This window comes from Podarcis vaucheri (assembly GCF_965113315.1).
Source record: "Podarcis vaucheri genome assembly, chromosome: Z".
NCBI lineage: Eukaryota > Metazoa > Chordata > Lepidosauria > Squamata > Lacertidae > Podarcis > Podarcis vaucheri.
The window spans coordinates 41582441-41595541 of record NC_138758.1 but is presented as its reverse complement, the minus strand read 5'-3'; the positions used below and the strand labels follow the sequence as shown (position 1 = coordinate 41595541).

The window sequence follows — 13101 nt, the reverse complement described above, 5'->3', positions numbered from 1 at the left end:
TGGATTGACTGTCTGTTAAGCACTTGGAAGAGAGAAAAAACTGACTGGAGTTGGAGGTAATGGAACAGAGGACTGGCAAGATGGACTCCAGGAAGATTTATTTGTTTAGTGGGGAGGATGGAGAGGAGATACAGATTTTGTTGAGATTACATTGGCCCACCCCCTTGAAGGTTAAAGTTGGAAAAAGAACAGTGAAAGGGACAGGATGGACCATAGTATATACCATCTTGATGGCTTCTGAAACTTTCAGACAGAAAAGAAGAGAGATGGGTTGTGTTTATTTATTTATGATGTGGTTGTATGTAAAATTGGGGATCAAATGTGAAATGTGGAGGGTGGATGACACTGGAAGATTGGCAGTCTTAGAGGTGGGGAATGTATATTATATATTTATACCAAAAAAAATAATAATTCCAGGGGCTTCATATTCACCCTCTGCACTTCACACCAGTGAGGCTGAGTTGTTGATTACTGGGGCCAGATGTCAGACAACAATGTTCAAGGCCATATTAGGAAGGAATGTACACCAGTTGTCTGGAAGGAAGCAAGATCTGTTTTTCCCAGGCAACGTGTTACTCAAGAGGTATCAGAAGGAGATGTTTGACATACCTCTGGGTGAAGTTGCTGTTGTGGTCTGTCTCTCACACGGGACCGGGCGAGGTAAATACATCGCCGAGGCCTGCACCTCAACCCGTAACTCCCAATAACCATCCCCAGCAGTTTCATATACAGTGGTACCTTGGTTTTAGAACAGCTTAGTTTATGAACAACTTGGAAATAGAATGCTGCAAACTCAGAAGTAGGTGTTCTGGTTTGTGAATTTTGCCTTGGAAGCGGAACATGTTCTGCTTCCTGTTGAGTGTGTTCCATTTGTAAATTGAGTCCCCCGCTGCTAATCAGAGGCTTCCTGCTGAGTCCCAAGCACCCATGCAACACAGAGGTGATATTTGGAGCTTTTGTTTTTGCTAAAAAAATTTGGCGTTTTTGTTTGTGTGGCTTTTTCGTTTTTTGACATTTTAACAGCTTCCTGGCTGTTGGGAACTTCATCAAAAACATGAGATTCATCTGGCATGACTTGTTTTTGAGAAACCCATGCTGGGTTGTAGTAATCACAGCATCTTTTTCTAATTGCTCACCAACTGTTTAGTTATCTGGGAGCATTCCTGCTACTGATGTCAAGCTCACCGGTAGGTAGTTACCTGGGCTTCCCCTCCCCCACACACACCTTTTGAAGATGGGGAGAACATTTGCCCATCTCCAGTCCACAGGGACTTCTCCTATTCACCAAGAATTCTCAAAGATTATAGACAGAGGTTCTGAGATTACATCCACAAGATCCTTTAGTACCCTTGGGTGCAGCTCAACAGGCCCTGGAGATTTGAATTCATTTAAAGTATCTCTTTCCCTATCTTGGGCTGAAACTCCCTCCTTGCATCATTTATTCTGTAATCACCAGGTTGTGCACTGCTTTCCCTTCAAAGCTGTACATGTCTTGGACCTGGAGGAGGTGATCCTTCAGGAACTCAACCCAAGATGGCATATGTGCTGAGATAATCTTCAAAGACCCTACCTTCTGGGTGAGGTGGTTTCCAACTGAGGAGAGAGTCTTCTTAATGGTGGCACCTGCCTTTAGATCTCATTCCTGAAGAAGGCATATATTTACTATCTCTGGTACCAGGAGAAGTCTTCCTACATTTCCTCAGGCCTTTAAATCCACATTAGAATGTTTTACATGTTGATTTTATCTACTGTTTTTATTCTTACATAATGTTATCATTGGGTTCCTACTACTTTGTAGATTGTATTGTTCATCAGACATTTAAGGTGTCCTTAGAAATGTTTTGTCATTGTAGGCCAAATACTGTGGAACTCCCTTTCATTGGAGGTCAGGGCACCCTACATATTGAAATTCCGGCACCTACAGAAGACATTTTAAATATTTCAGCAGGTGTTTTAACTGAATTCTGATTTTATAGTTTTAACCAATTTTTATCTTTATTGTGGAGTTGTTTGCACACCACTCAGGGACTCTCATAATTAACTGGTACAAGCAACTCCCATTTTGTGCGCGTTCAAGGAACACATGACCGCTGGTGCATGCACAGTTTTCAGCCCCAGAAGTGGGAGGGAAGGCTTATGCGTGCCCTGCCAACACGCATAATGACCCCCCCCCCACTTGGGAAGTTGCCTGTATACAAATTGCCAGAGTAAGTAATGTTACTGGGAGGTGGCATATATAAGAAGAGCCTTGCTGGAACAGGCCTATGGCCCATCCAGTCCATCTTCTCACAGTGGCCAACCAGATGCTTGCAGGATACACATGAGCAGGATTCAAGCACAAGAGCGCTCTCCTCTCTTGAGGTTTCCAGCAGCTGGTATCCTGATGCTTTATTGCTTTCAACTGTGGAGGCAGAACATAGCTATTGTGAACCTTTTCCTTCATGAATTTGTCTACTCTTTTGAAAGCATCCCAAGCAGTGGCGTAGCGTGGGGGGTGCAGGGGGGCCCAGCCGCACCGGGCGCAACATCTGGGGGTTAGGGTTAGGGGGGCGAAAATCCACGGGTTAGGGGGGGCAAATTACTTGCCTTGCCCCGGGTGCTGACAACCCACGCTACGCCACTGATCCCAAGTTGGTGACCACCACTGCCTCCTGTGCCATAGTTCAGCTATTCACCACATGAAATAGTACTTTTCTTATCTGTCCTGGATCTTCCAATATTCAGCTTCATTGAGTGGGCTGAGGCTGGAAGGCTTGTCTAAAGATGCTTAGTGATGTTATAGCAAGACCAAGATCTGAATAGGAGATTTGATCATTCACAGCTCACCATAGGCCATGATCAGGCCCCATGGATCCCAGACCTTGTTCTAGCCACAAGCTTTCACTAACATTGTAGAAATGTATTTCATAAAAGCATGCAGTGTCTGTATGCTACACTACAATAAGCTATGGTTTGTTGTGATAGAAACAAGCCTGGTGCCCCTCCCCAGGCTTGCCTGGTCTCCACTGACAGATTCAAGGACAAGCTTCGAAGCTTTTGCTTCTATTTAACTGCAGCTTGCCATCTTGTAGAAACCCAATACACTGTGATTCATTTTTACTATGTTGCAACAAACCAGCATCAGACCACTGTTTATAAAGTTGGCATGTTTCCACAGAAATTATGTGTAGCCGCACTTTAGAGTTCATGTGTCATGCTAAACTCTGGCTAATAAGAAGCAAAAATTTCCAGTTTCCTTGCACCAGAGTTCAGAGCATATGAGCCTAGGAGTAGGCTAATCTTGTTGCTGTTGTGTTAACCATAGTTTATTGTGATGTTTGAACACAGCCAATGTGTGCTAATATTAAAGAAAGGCCTCTTCAGCATTCTAAAACCTACAATACATTCTGAGGAGGAGGCTGCTCCTTTGGCTTCACACCAGTCTTCCCTACAAATTCCCCTACCATGGATCTGCTGTGGAGTGTGGATCTCCCTGTGAGGGTGGCTTTTTGGTGGTAGGGTGGGGCTTAAAACCAAATGCTCAAATTATCCATTAATGAAAGGGCAGCAATGGAACAGGCAGCATTGATTTGTTTATACAAAAAGCAGCTGACCTAATATAAACAATCATTTCTGTCTGGAAAAGTGAAGGATTTATTTGCAAGCCAAAGTTTTTAATCCTTTGAGACTTCCTACTAGCGAGAGAGTTAATTGTCACAGATCCTATCATGTGTGACCAAAAGCTTCATCTTCTACTATTGGAGGCTAATGATTTTGCATGACTAGGACTTTCTGTTCTGCACCAATCACTCCTCTTCCCAAATCAAAATGATTGAGTTGGAATCAATTATGTGCCACAAGTGTATCTGCATTCTTGTTTGCTTAATTGCGCTCACTTGTTCTGCATCATAAACTCAGGCTTGGAAATCCTTGTCAATGACAGGAAGGGCATGGATATATTTCTGAGTTTTCTCCTGTATGCATAAGAACTAGAAGCTTGTTTTATTTTTAAATGCCAAGCAGATATCCCCCCCCCAAGATATTCAAAATAGTTTTAAAGCAGGAATGTCTTTCCTTTTTTCGGCCGAGGGCTGCATTGACCTATGTGCAATCCTCCAGGGGCCACTTACCAAAGTGAGCATAGCACAGAAATAATAGATCAATTTTGAGGGAACTTGGGGGAGATCACAGAAAATTTTCAGCAGAATAATATCATGGCAGGGTACTTTTGGGAGCAGAGAGCTGTCAGCAGGGTTTACTTTTTCATTGTAAAATTGGGGTGGGGGGGATCTCAGATACCTTTTTAAGAAAGTTTGACATCACAACTTTAAAGCTTTCTTGTGCCAATAATTTCCAAATTATAGAAGAACAGCTAAAGTGCCAATTCCCATGTGCCCAATAACTTGCCTGAATAGAAGACTGCCCTTTGTGTCTCTGTGTGCGATTGAGTGCTCAACTTTCCCTCCTTCCATTCAGCCCCTGGGTAGGTAATTATGCACTGTGGTTTTAGGGATGATCAGATTATTCAAGACACTCTTTTGTGGCAGACTTGCCCTCTCCACCCAATTTGCCCTGTTGCATTTATGTATGAGCCATTGGTCTAGGCATGCCTTGGGATCAGAGTGGAACGAGTACTAATAGAGAAACACTGAGGACACACTCCTCATTGAATGGGTTATTTTTCTTTTCATTTGTTATGAAAGTAAAACAGTTTCAGGTGTTAAAAAAATAGGCCTCCAAATTTTGATCAGATGTTTGGGAAACAATGAGACAGACTCTAACCAGTGGCTCTTTCTAGATGGGTCACTGAGAAGCTTAAGTAGTGGCTGGCCAAGTAGTGAAACTATGGCTGATCTGAACTCAATTCTCCCAGGTCCTGGTTGGATGCCATTGTTTTGTGGGTCATGTTGGATACCTTCTGACTTCTCAGCCACTAAACCACACTTCATTTCTTCCTTTGCGGCCGCAGGTTCAGATGACTTGTCTGCAAAGCTATGGGATGTGAGCACAGGGCAATGCATCTATGGGATCCAGACCCACACCTGTGCAGCAGTGAAGTTTGATGAACAAAAGCTGGTCACAGGCTCCTTTGACAACACGGTAGCCTGCTGGGAGTGGAGCTCAGGAACTAAGACCCAGCACTTCAGAGGCCACACGGGGGCAGGTGTGTTGGTGTCCTCAGGAATGCCTGAAGCCCTTTAGGCCATTTCAAGCAACATCTGTCTGCAATCTAGCCTTGCTAGACATCTCCCCTAGTTTAGCAGCTACCCTACTCACTCTCCATGTTGGATCAGGCTAGTTGCCCATCTAGTCCAGCATATTGTTCTCACAGTGGCCAAACAGATGCCTGTGGGAAACCTGCAAGCAGGACCTGAGCACAAGAGCAGACCTCTCCCCTCCTATGGTTTCCTGCTACTGGTATTCAGAAGCATTTTTGCCCCTGACTGTTGAGGCAGAGAGTAGCCGTCGTGGCTACTGACCATCGATAGCATTTTCCTCCATGAATTTGTCTAATCCTCTTTCAAAGCCATCTAAATTGGTGGCCATCACTGTCCACAGCAGGTGCAACTTCCTGATATGAGAGAGGGAGAAAAACCTCTCTATCTACTTTGTCCACCCCATGCATAGTTTCGTAAACTTCTATAAGGTCTTACCTGCCTTTTCTCTAAACTAAAATGTTCCAAATGTTGCAGCCTTTCCTCATGGGAGTTGCTCCATCCCCTTGATCATTTTAGTTGTCCTTTTCTGAAACTTTTCCAACTGTATATAATCCTTTCTGAGATGAAGCAACCAGAACTCTACACCGTTCCATGTTGCTTGGGACTGACTCTAGCATGAGCTTTACATGTAGAAGGTCTCTGGTTCAGTTCCTGGCATTGCTAGATAGTAGTAGTAGTAGTAGTAATAATAATAATAATAATAATAATAATAATAATAATAATAATAATTAATAATAAATTAATTAATTATACCCCACCCATCTGGCTGGGTTTCCCCAGACACTCTAGGCGGCTCCCACAGAACATTAAAAACACGACCAAACATAAAACATTTAAAACTTCCCTAAACAGGGCTACCTTCAGATGTCTTCCAGAAGTCAGATAGTTGTTTATTTCCTTGACATCTGCTGGGAGAGCGTTCCACAGGGCGGGCGCCACTACTGCCTGGTTCCCTGTAATCTCACTTCTTGCAGGGAGGGAACCACCTAGGAGTTGGACATCAGTGTCCGGGCTGAACAATGGGAGTGGAGATGCTTCTTCAGGGATACTGGGCCTAGGCCGTTTAGGGCTTTAAAGGTCAGCACCAACACTTTGAATTGTGCTCGGAAATGTACTGGGAGCCAATGTAGGTCTTTCAGGACCAGTGTTATATGGTCTCAGCGGCCACTCTTTCAGCGGATCTGGGAAGGCTCCCTCACAGAGGGAAGCATTCACCAGCCCCCAGAGCCCATCAGCCAGCCCTTCCCAGCTCACTGTTATTAGCCAGGATCGGCAAGGGGACAGGTGGTTGGTTTCACTTGTCCAAGCAGCCTGTCCACATCCTTGGAGGTAACAGATTGGAATTGATCCCATGCAACTTGACCAGAAAGGACTCTAGCACTCTCCCGGCCCTGCTCCCATGGTGGACTCTACCTCTTTCCAAATCTGAGTGACTTTATCTGCAAAAAGGTCTCCTGCAATGAGTTTGCAAAGCTTTTTTTGCAGATAAAGTCACTCAGATTTGGAAAGAGGTAGACTCCAGGAGAACATCCACCATGACCTGAGGCAGCTCAGGCAGGGAATCTTGGTGCAGTGGAGAGGTCGGTACTCCAAAAGGAATCCTGTACTGCCCCTATTGCCCAACTTCCAGAACATGCACTCAGAAAACTGGGTTTTCCCAACAGGACACCTGATGTAAGCTAATGACTTCCTAAAAATCACTGCAACCCCACCCATATGACATGGGTTGCTGTGTATAAGAGAAACCTGGTGGACAAGCAGCGACAAGAACAGGCCCATCTGCCTCATCTAACCAAGTCTCTGTCACACATGCCAGATATGGCTGGGAGAAACTCCCTGTTTGAAACCCTCGAGAGCCGCTGCCAACTCATGCAGATAGTCCTGAGCTACATGAACCAATAGCCTGGCCCAGAATAAGACAGCTTTCTAGGCAAGGAAACCCCCTCCCCTGGCTGCAGTTCTCTAGCTCTAATCATTGGATAGGCATTACCTAAGTATGTTTACCTGGCTATCCTTCCAAACTTGTAAATTCTACACGTCTATTACATGGAAGGGAAAACTCTAAATTTCAAGGAAGCCAAATCAGTATAACTGCAGTGTGACTCACAATTGCACACACGCACATCCCAAAATAACTGCATGATTACTTTGATCTGACTTGGTATAGAGATCAGCATGGCCAATCTCTTTTAAAGTTCCCTTTTCTTTTTTGGCTTTTGTAGTTTTCAGTGTTGATTACAATGACGAGCTCGACATCCTGGTCAGTGGCTCAGCGGATTTCACTGTGAAGGTCTGGGCCTTATCAACGGGAGTGTGTCTCAATACACTAACAGGGCACACGGAATGGGTCACAAAGGTAGGCTGGGTTAGCTCCCTTCCTGTTTAAAGTTTGCACTGGGTGTCATTTATTAATAGTTGCATTTATATCCCACCTTTCCTCAAAACGCTCAAGGTGGCATACGTGGTTCTCTCCTTTTGTCCAATTTTACCCTCATAACAACCCTGTGAGGGAGGGAGGTAGGTAGGTTAGGTTGTAAGATAGCAGTTGGCCCAAGGTCATCTTTGTGGCTGAGTGGGGATTTGAATTCTAGTTTCCCAGGTCCAGTGCTCTAACTGCTACACCACAGTGGCTAAAATTTAACTACAAACCATTTGAGGCCAAAGGTTATTTGCCAGCTTTGCATATCTGGTGCTAGAGGACAAGGCTACCACATGCAGGAATATAGGTAATCGCTTTCCGCTGAGTCAGACCACTAGGTCCATCTAGCTTGCCTACACTGACAGGCAGTGGCTCACCAGGGTTTCAGACCTTGCGTCTCTCCCAGGCCTACCTGGAGATGGCAGGGTTTTAACTTGGGACATTCTGCATGCAAAGGAAGTACTCAGAGCTACAGCTGCTGGTTCCCAACATGTGGAGGAAACCATGATGTGCGTGCAGCATTCTATATTTTTTTCTTTTTGTAATACCATTAGTGCACATGATGCTTTATAGAGCACAAGAGGATCAATCCCTGCTCTTAAGAAGCTTACAAAAATTCAACATAGGGAAACGAGGAAAAAGGAGGAGGTGGAAACGGGTTAACATTGAAGCAGTGTGTGGTTGTTTCAGCTACACAGCCTTAAAGCAGGGCATGAGACCCAGGTGGTTGTGCCATAAGCTTAATGGGAAAAAGTGGGTTTCAATACAGCAGAAATCATTTTGTGTAAGAATGTGTAACAACAGAGATCATTCTGAAGTAAGAACAAAATCTTTCTGTACAGAACGAACTGAACGTACTGTACTGAAGTAAGAACAACAAAATCCAGCTGCACAGTGGGTTAGTTGGAGACAGTGCACAGCCTCCATTGTGGCTTCTCTTTCTCGGACATAATAGAGCAGCATCTGGCATTTCTTACCGTGAGATTAGATTTTTACCTCCCGGGACATAAATGTATCTGAACAAACATTTCAGTGCTTATTTTAGTGACCTGTCTGACATTTTGCCTCAAGCCTTAGACACACTTTGTTCCTACTGCAGGTGGTCTTGCAGAAGTGCAAAGTCAAATCTCTCATGCACAGCCCTGGGGATTACATCTTGTTAAGTGCAGATAAATACGAAATCAAGGTATGTATGGTCTCAGCTTCATGGAACTCCAGAAATCGGGGAATTGCAGGTGTAAATAAATTCTGGAAAGTCACAAGCCTTTGCTGGATTAGACTAGATCAGTACAAATCTGAATCTGACTAGGAAAGTGCCTTCAGTATTGGCTGGCTATCAGTATTGTCCACACTGAGTGGCAGCAGCAGTTCTCCAGGGTTTCAGGTAGGGGACATTACTAGCCCTACCTAGAGATTCCAGAGGATTGAACATGAGAACTTCTGCCTGCAAAGCACATGCTCTGTGGTCCTTCGCCCTAATGGATCCTAAGGGGTGAATTATTCTGCCCATTGTCTGCCAGCTGCTTGGTAGTTAGAAGGCTTTTTCATAAGCATGTCAAGAGGCAGGTTTTAGAGGACGAGGCTTCCCTTCAGTAGCAGAAGAAGGTAAAGAATATTTATTGCAGCCATAGGCCAGCTTAAGGTAAAAGCACCTACTTAGCATGACTAACGTGGGTACGTTAATTTCAGTGGGTCTACTCCAAGTAGAATGTTGTTGCATACAACCCAATAGTAATAATGGGTTATCTCAAACTAAGTTCTTCTAACAGTAGACCTATTGAAATTAATGGATCTAAAATAATCACACCCATTATTTTCAATGGGCCTATTCTGGGTAGAACCAGCACGGGATACAGTCCAGTTTTATCATCATCATTAGTGTGCATGGTACTTTGCAGTGTAACATAAGCAAAAAATAAAAGTACAGGTCTCTGCCCTAAGAAATTTATAAACTAGACAGTGGGAGGAAAGGGCTGAATTGCAAGGCTGAAAGGCAGTTACACAAACTTTTCCCATAACAACTGTGGGTTAAAAAGAGCTGCACCCACGAGGCTTTGCAGATGTTGAAGTGGGAGAGCTTTCCTTCAAGAGAGAGGCGGGGTTCTGGGAGGGAGTTCTTGGCTTGAAGGCCTGCAAGGGAGACTTCACCAAGTTAGCAAAGTGTACCCCCTTTATCCTTCCCTGTTGCCACAATCATTGGTTGATTGTATTGTTACAGATCTGGCCCATTGGGAGAGAGATCAACTGCAAGTGCTTAAAAACCCTTACCGTCTCAGAAGACCGCAGCATCTCTCTCCAGCCTCGGCTTCATTTCGATGGCAAATACATTGTTTGCAGTTCAGCTATCGGGTTGTATCAGTGGGACTTCGCCAGCTACGATATCCACAGGTAAACAGTCTGGATTTGAGGCCAACATATGCAGAGGTTGTTGGGATCTGTATTTCTCCTCCTCCTCCTCTTCTTTTTCTTCTCTCTCTTTCTCTCTCTCTCTCTCACACACACACATATACACATACACGCATATGTATGTATATTCTTGTTCTCTGTGTATGTGCCACAGAAGCTTCAGTAAAGCAGTTAAACACACCAACATGAAACAGTTGTTTTTAGCAGAGTTGTTCTAGTTGGCAGACGCAAAACACACACTCCATTTACACACACTATATATAGAAAAGCTTCTTTCTCTCTGGTCCCAGAGACGGTTCTGTACTTCAAAGTCCTTGCTGAAACAAAGTCCATTAGCAAGTTCTAACTCTGGTTGCTCAGAATCCTGCAACTGACTGAGTTCTCCGAGTTCCGTAGTCTGGCAGTTCTCCTTTTCAGATTATTTTTTTCAAAAACTCTTCACACAAATCCATAGTTCAACAGATGGCGTTCAACAATTCCTGCAATCTCCTATCACGACCCACACTTTATACTGTAAAGTGAACCCTTTTACTGTGTACACAAAGTTGCTTGCCAAATTTGCCCAGTGACATAGATAAGAAGGTTACCACATTCAGCCAGGTGCATTGTGAGGCATGAGCCACTATTTCCAACTCATGTGGAATTAACCCAGTAAACACTTTTCTTAATAGAGGAAACTTAAGTCCTGATGCTTCCTGAGTCATGTTCCCGGAGTGTGCTGTGGAGGTCTGGCCAAGAGGTCTAAAGTGGGCAAGCTAAGCCGAATACCGTGGCAATGTCAGTGATAACTTGTAAGAGTCAGGTTTTGAATGACCGGTGCCATTCCAGATGGGATTCCTTTGGTATCTTGCATTTACATGGCAACATGTCACTTGCAAGACACCAGGATGCCAGGTTGGTTAAGTAGCGGCAGACTGCAATCTAGATCATATCAACACCATTAAAAAAATCATTTAAAAGATCAACTCTCCATTCTATGCATCATTTTCTTCTGATATTTGTGGTGGTCTGTTTTTTCTCTTCCCTTGCAGGGTTATCAAACCTCCTGAATTTGCGAACTTGTCCTTGCTGGGCTTCGGCGACATTTTTGCCCTCCTGTTTGATAACCACTACCTGTACATAATGGACTTGAGGACAGAGAAACTGATCAGCCGCTGGCCACTGCCGGAATACAGAAAGTCAAAGAGGGGCTCGAGCTTCCTGGCCGGGGAAATGGATTGGCTGGACGGTTTGGATGGTCAAAATGACATGGGCCTGGTCTTTGCCACCAGCATGCCAGACCACAGTATTCACCTGGTTTTGTGGAAGGAGCATGGCTGAAGCAAACCAGCAGGACTACGTGACGAACAAAACCACACAATTGATCCAGCCAGCGATGAGCCAGCCAGAGGAGACTGTGCATGAACCAAAGCAGCTCACCTTAACAGATATCATCATGCAATGCACAATCATTTTGCCTTCATTTTTTTCCTCTCTGTCATTTTCAATAGGCAGGGGAGTCGCAACCAGTTGCAGAGAAGAGGGGGTGTTTGTTTTCACTTTGTTTAAGCATAATGCATTATACAGCATGCGACTATCCCCCCACCTCTGGCTCATGTATTCTCATACATTTGAGCACATTCTTAACTATGATTTTCCTTTCCTTCTCCCCCAACCCCCCCCCCTTTTTTTGGGAGAGGGGGTGGAGGCAGAAGCGGGTTGGAAATGTATTCATAAGAAAGGATATTAGACACCTCGCCTTCCCACACCCATATTTCTTTATGAGAGGAAGAAAAAGAAATGAGGATGTTAATCACACACACACATCTTATTCACAGCCAGTGTGAAAGATCTGATGGCTCTGTAAAAGGGGACCATGCTGGTCAATTAATTTCTTTAGGGCCGGTGTTACTTTTTTATTTGCCATGCATGGAAGGGATGAACACTTGAGCCTGGAGAACTTACAAGTGTATGAATGTGGGTATTGAACCTGTGTGTGGCACTTGGGACTGTGATGGTGGTGTGGAGAAACTCGCAAACCTGAACTCCACCCTTGATATTATAGAAACGAGCTGGCAAGATCAATAGCCAAATGGCTGCCTTAGGAGGGATGCTTTGTCTCATAAGGCAAATTCTTAGGTCAGGGATAAATTGAATTGTGCAGGCTGATGAGCTTCTGATCAAAGGACAGCTCATGTCATTAGAGGTTCAAGCAGCTGGTATACCTCTTTTTAACCCTCTTTTTAAAGAGCTCTTGAAGCCCTTGCTTCTAGTGAGAAAAAGCAAGGGTGTTAACAAGGCCAGTGAGTAGATTGGAACAGCAGGCACAGCCACACTTTCCTCAAGAAGAGAGTGGGGAAAGATTGGAAGGAAGTTTTATAGTAGTGTGTGCCTGCAGTGCTCATCAGAGGCAGCTACCTCCAGAGGCATTCTGAGGCTTCTTTTTCAATGATGACTCATTTTAAAAGCTGTCATTCTTTTAATCGTTTTATGGACAACATGTTACCCACACTTAAAGGGCAAAACTGAGTTTGCTCCAGACCCTTACAAATCCATTGCAAAACATAGCTGAATTGAGTTTGGAACTTTGAAAGTGGAGGTAAGGGTATGCAGCAGGGATGTGGTGATGGCCTTCCCATCTTCCTGTGCTTCTCGGAAGGGAGCTGGGGCAGAGGTGGCAAGTCTTCCAGCACGTGCTATAAAAGTTTACACATCAATTTTAATTAAAAAAAAATCTGCCTGTTTTAATTATTGTCCCAATGTGAAGTTTTTGGAAATGAATGCATTTGTACTTCTTGGGCATCTGTGGCGCAGCTTCTCTCACTAGCAGCTGATAATGTATACTACCATACTGTGTAGAGCATCATCTGAGAATTTCTGCAAAGTAAGGTGCTGTGCAAGGCAGAGAAGCATAGCATACTAGTCTCAGTTTGTGTTTCCTAGGCTATTGGGATCCCAGGAGGAAGTGTAGAGCAAGCATGCAAAGCATAAATATCTAATGACCCACCACCACCAACTTACATCAGATTTGGATAGAAGTTTTTCTGATCCCCGTCTCCCCCACCCCAGATCAAGTACAAGATTTCCTTAAAATAAAAT

General features: G+C 44.3%; 1 protein-coding gene across 4 annotated transcripts in view; it reads left to right on the top strand.

Annotated features, from left to right (window-relative positions):
* Positions 1 to 13101, top strand: part of FBXW2 (F-box and WD repeat domain containing 2) — a 20728-nt gene extending 7627 nt beyond the window's left edge. For all 4 annotated transcript variants that reach the window (XM_082207726.1, XM_082207728.1, XM_082207727.1 and 1 more), the window contains exons 4-8: positions 4949 to 5143; positions 7421 to 7554; positions 8717 to 8803; positions 9836 to 10005; positions 11055 to 13101. In XM_082207726.1, the coding sequence (XP_082063852.1) occupies positions 4949 to 5143; positions 7421 to 7554; positions 8717 to 8803; positions 9836 to 10005; positions 11055 to 11343 (875 nt within the window). In that variant the 3' untranslated portion in view covers positions 11344 to 13101. The remainder of the gene's footprint in view (positions 1 to 4948; positions 5144 to 7420; positions 7555 to 8716; positions 8804 to 9835; positions 10006 to 11054) is intronic.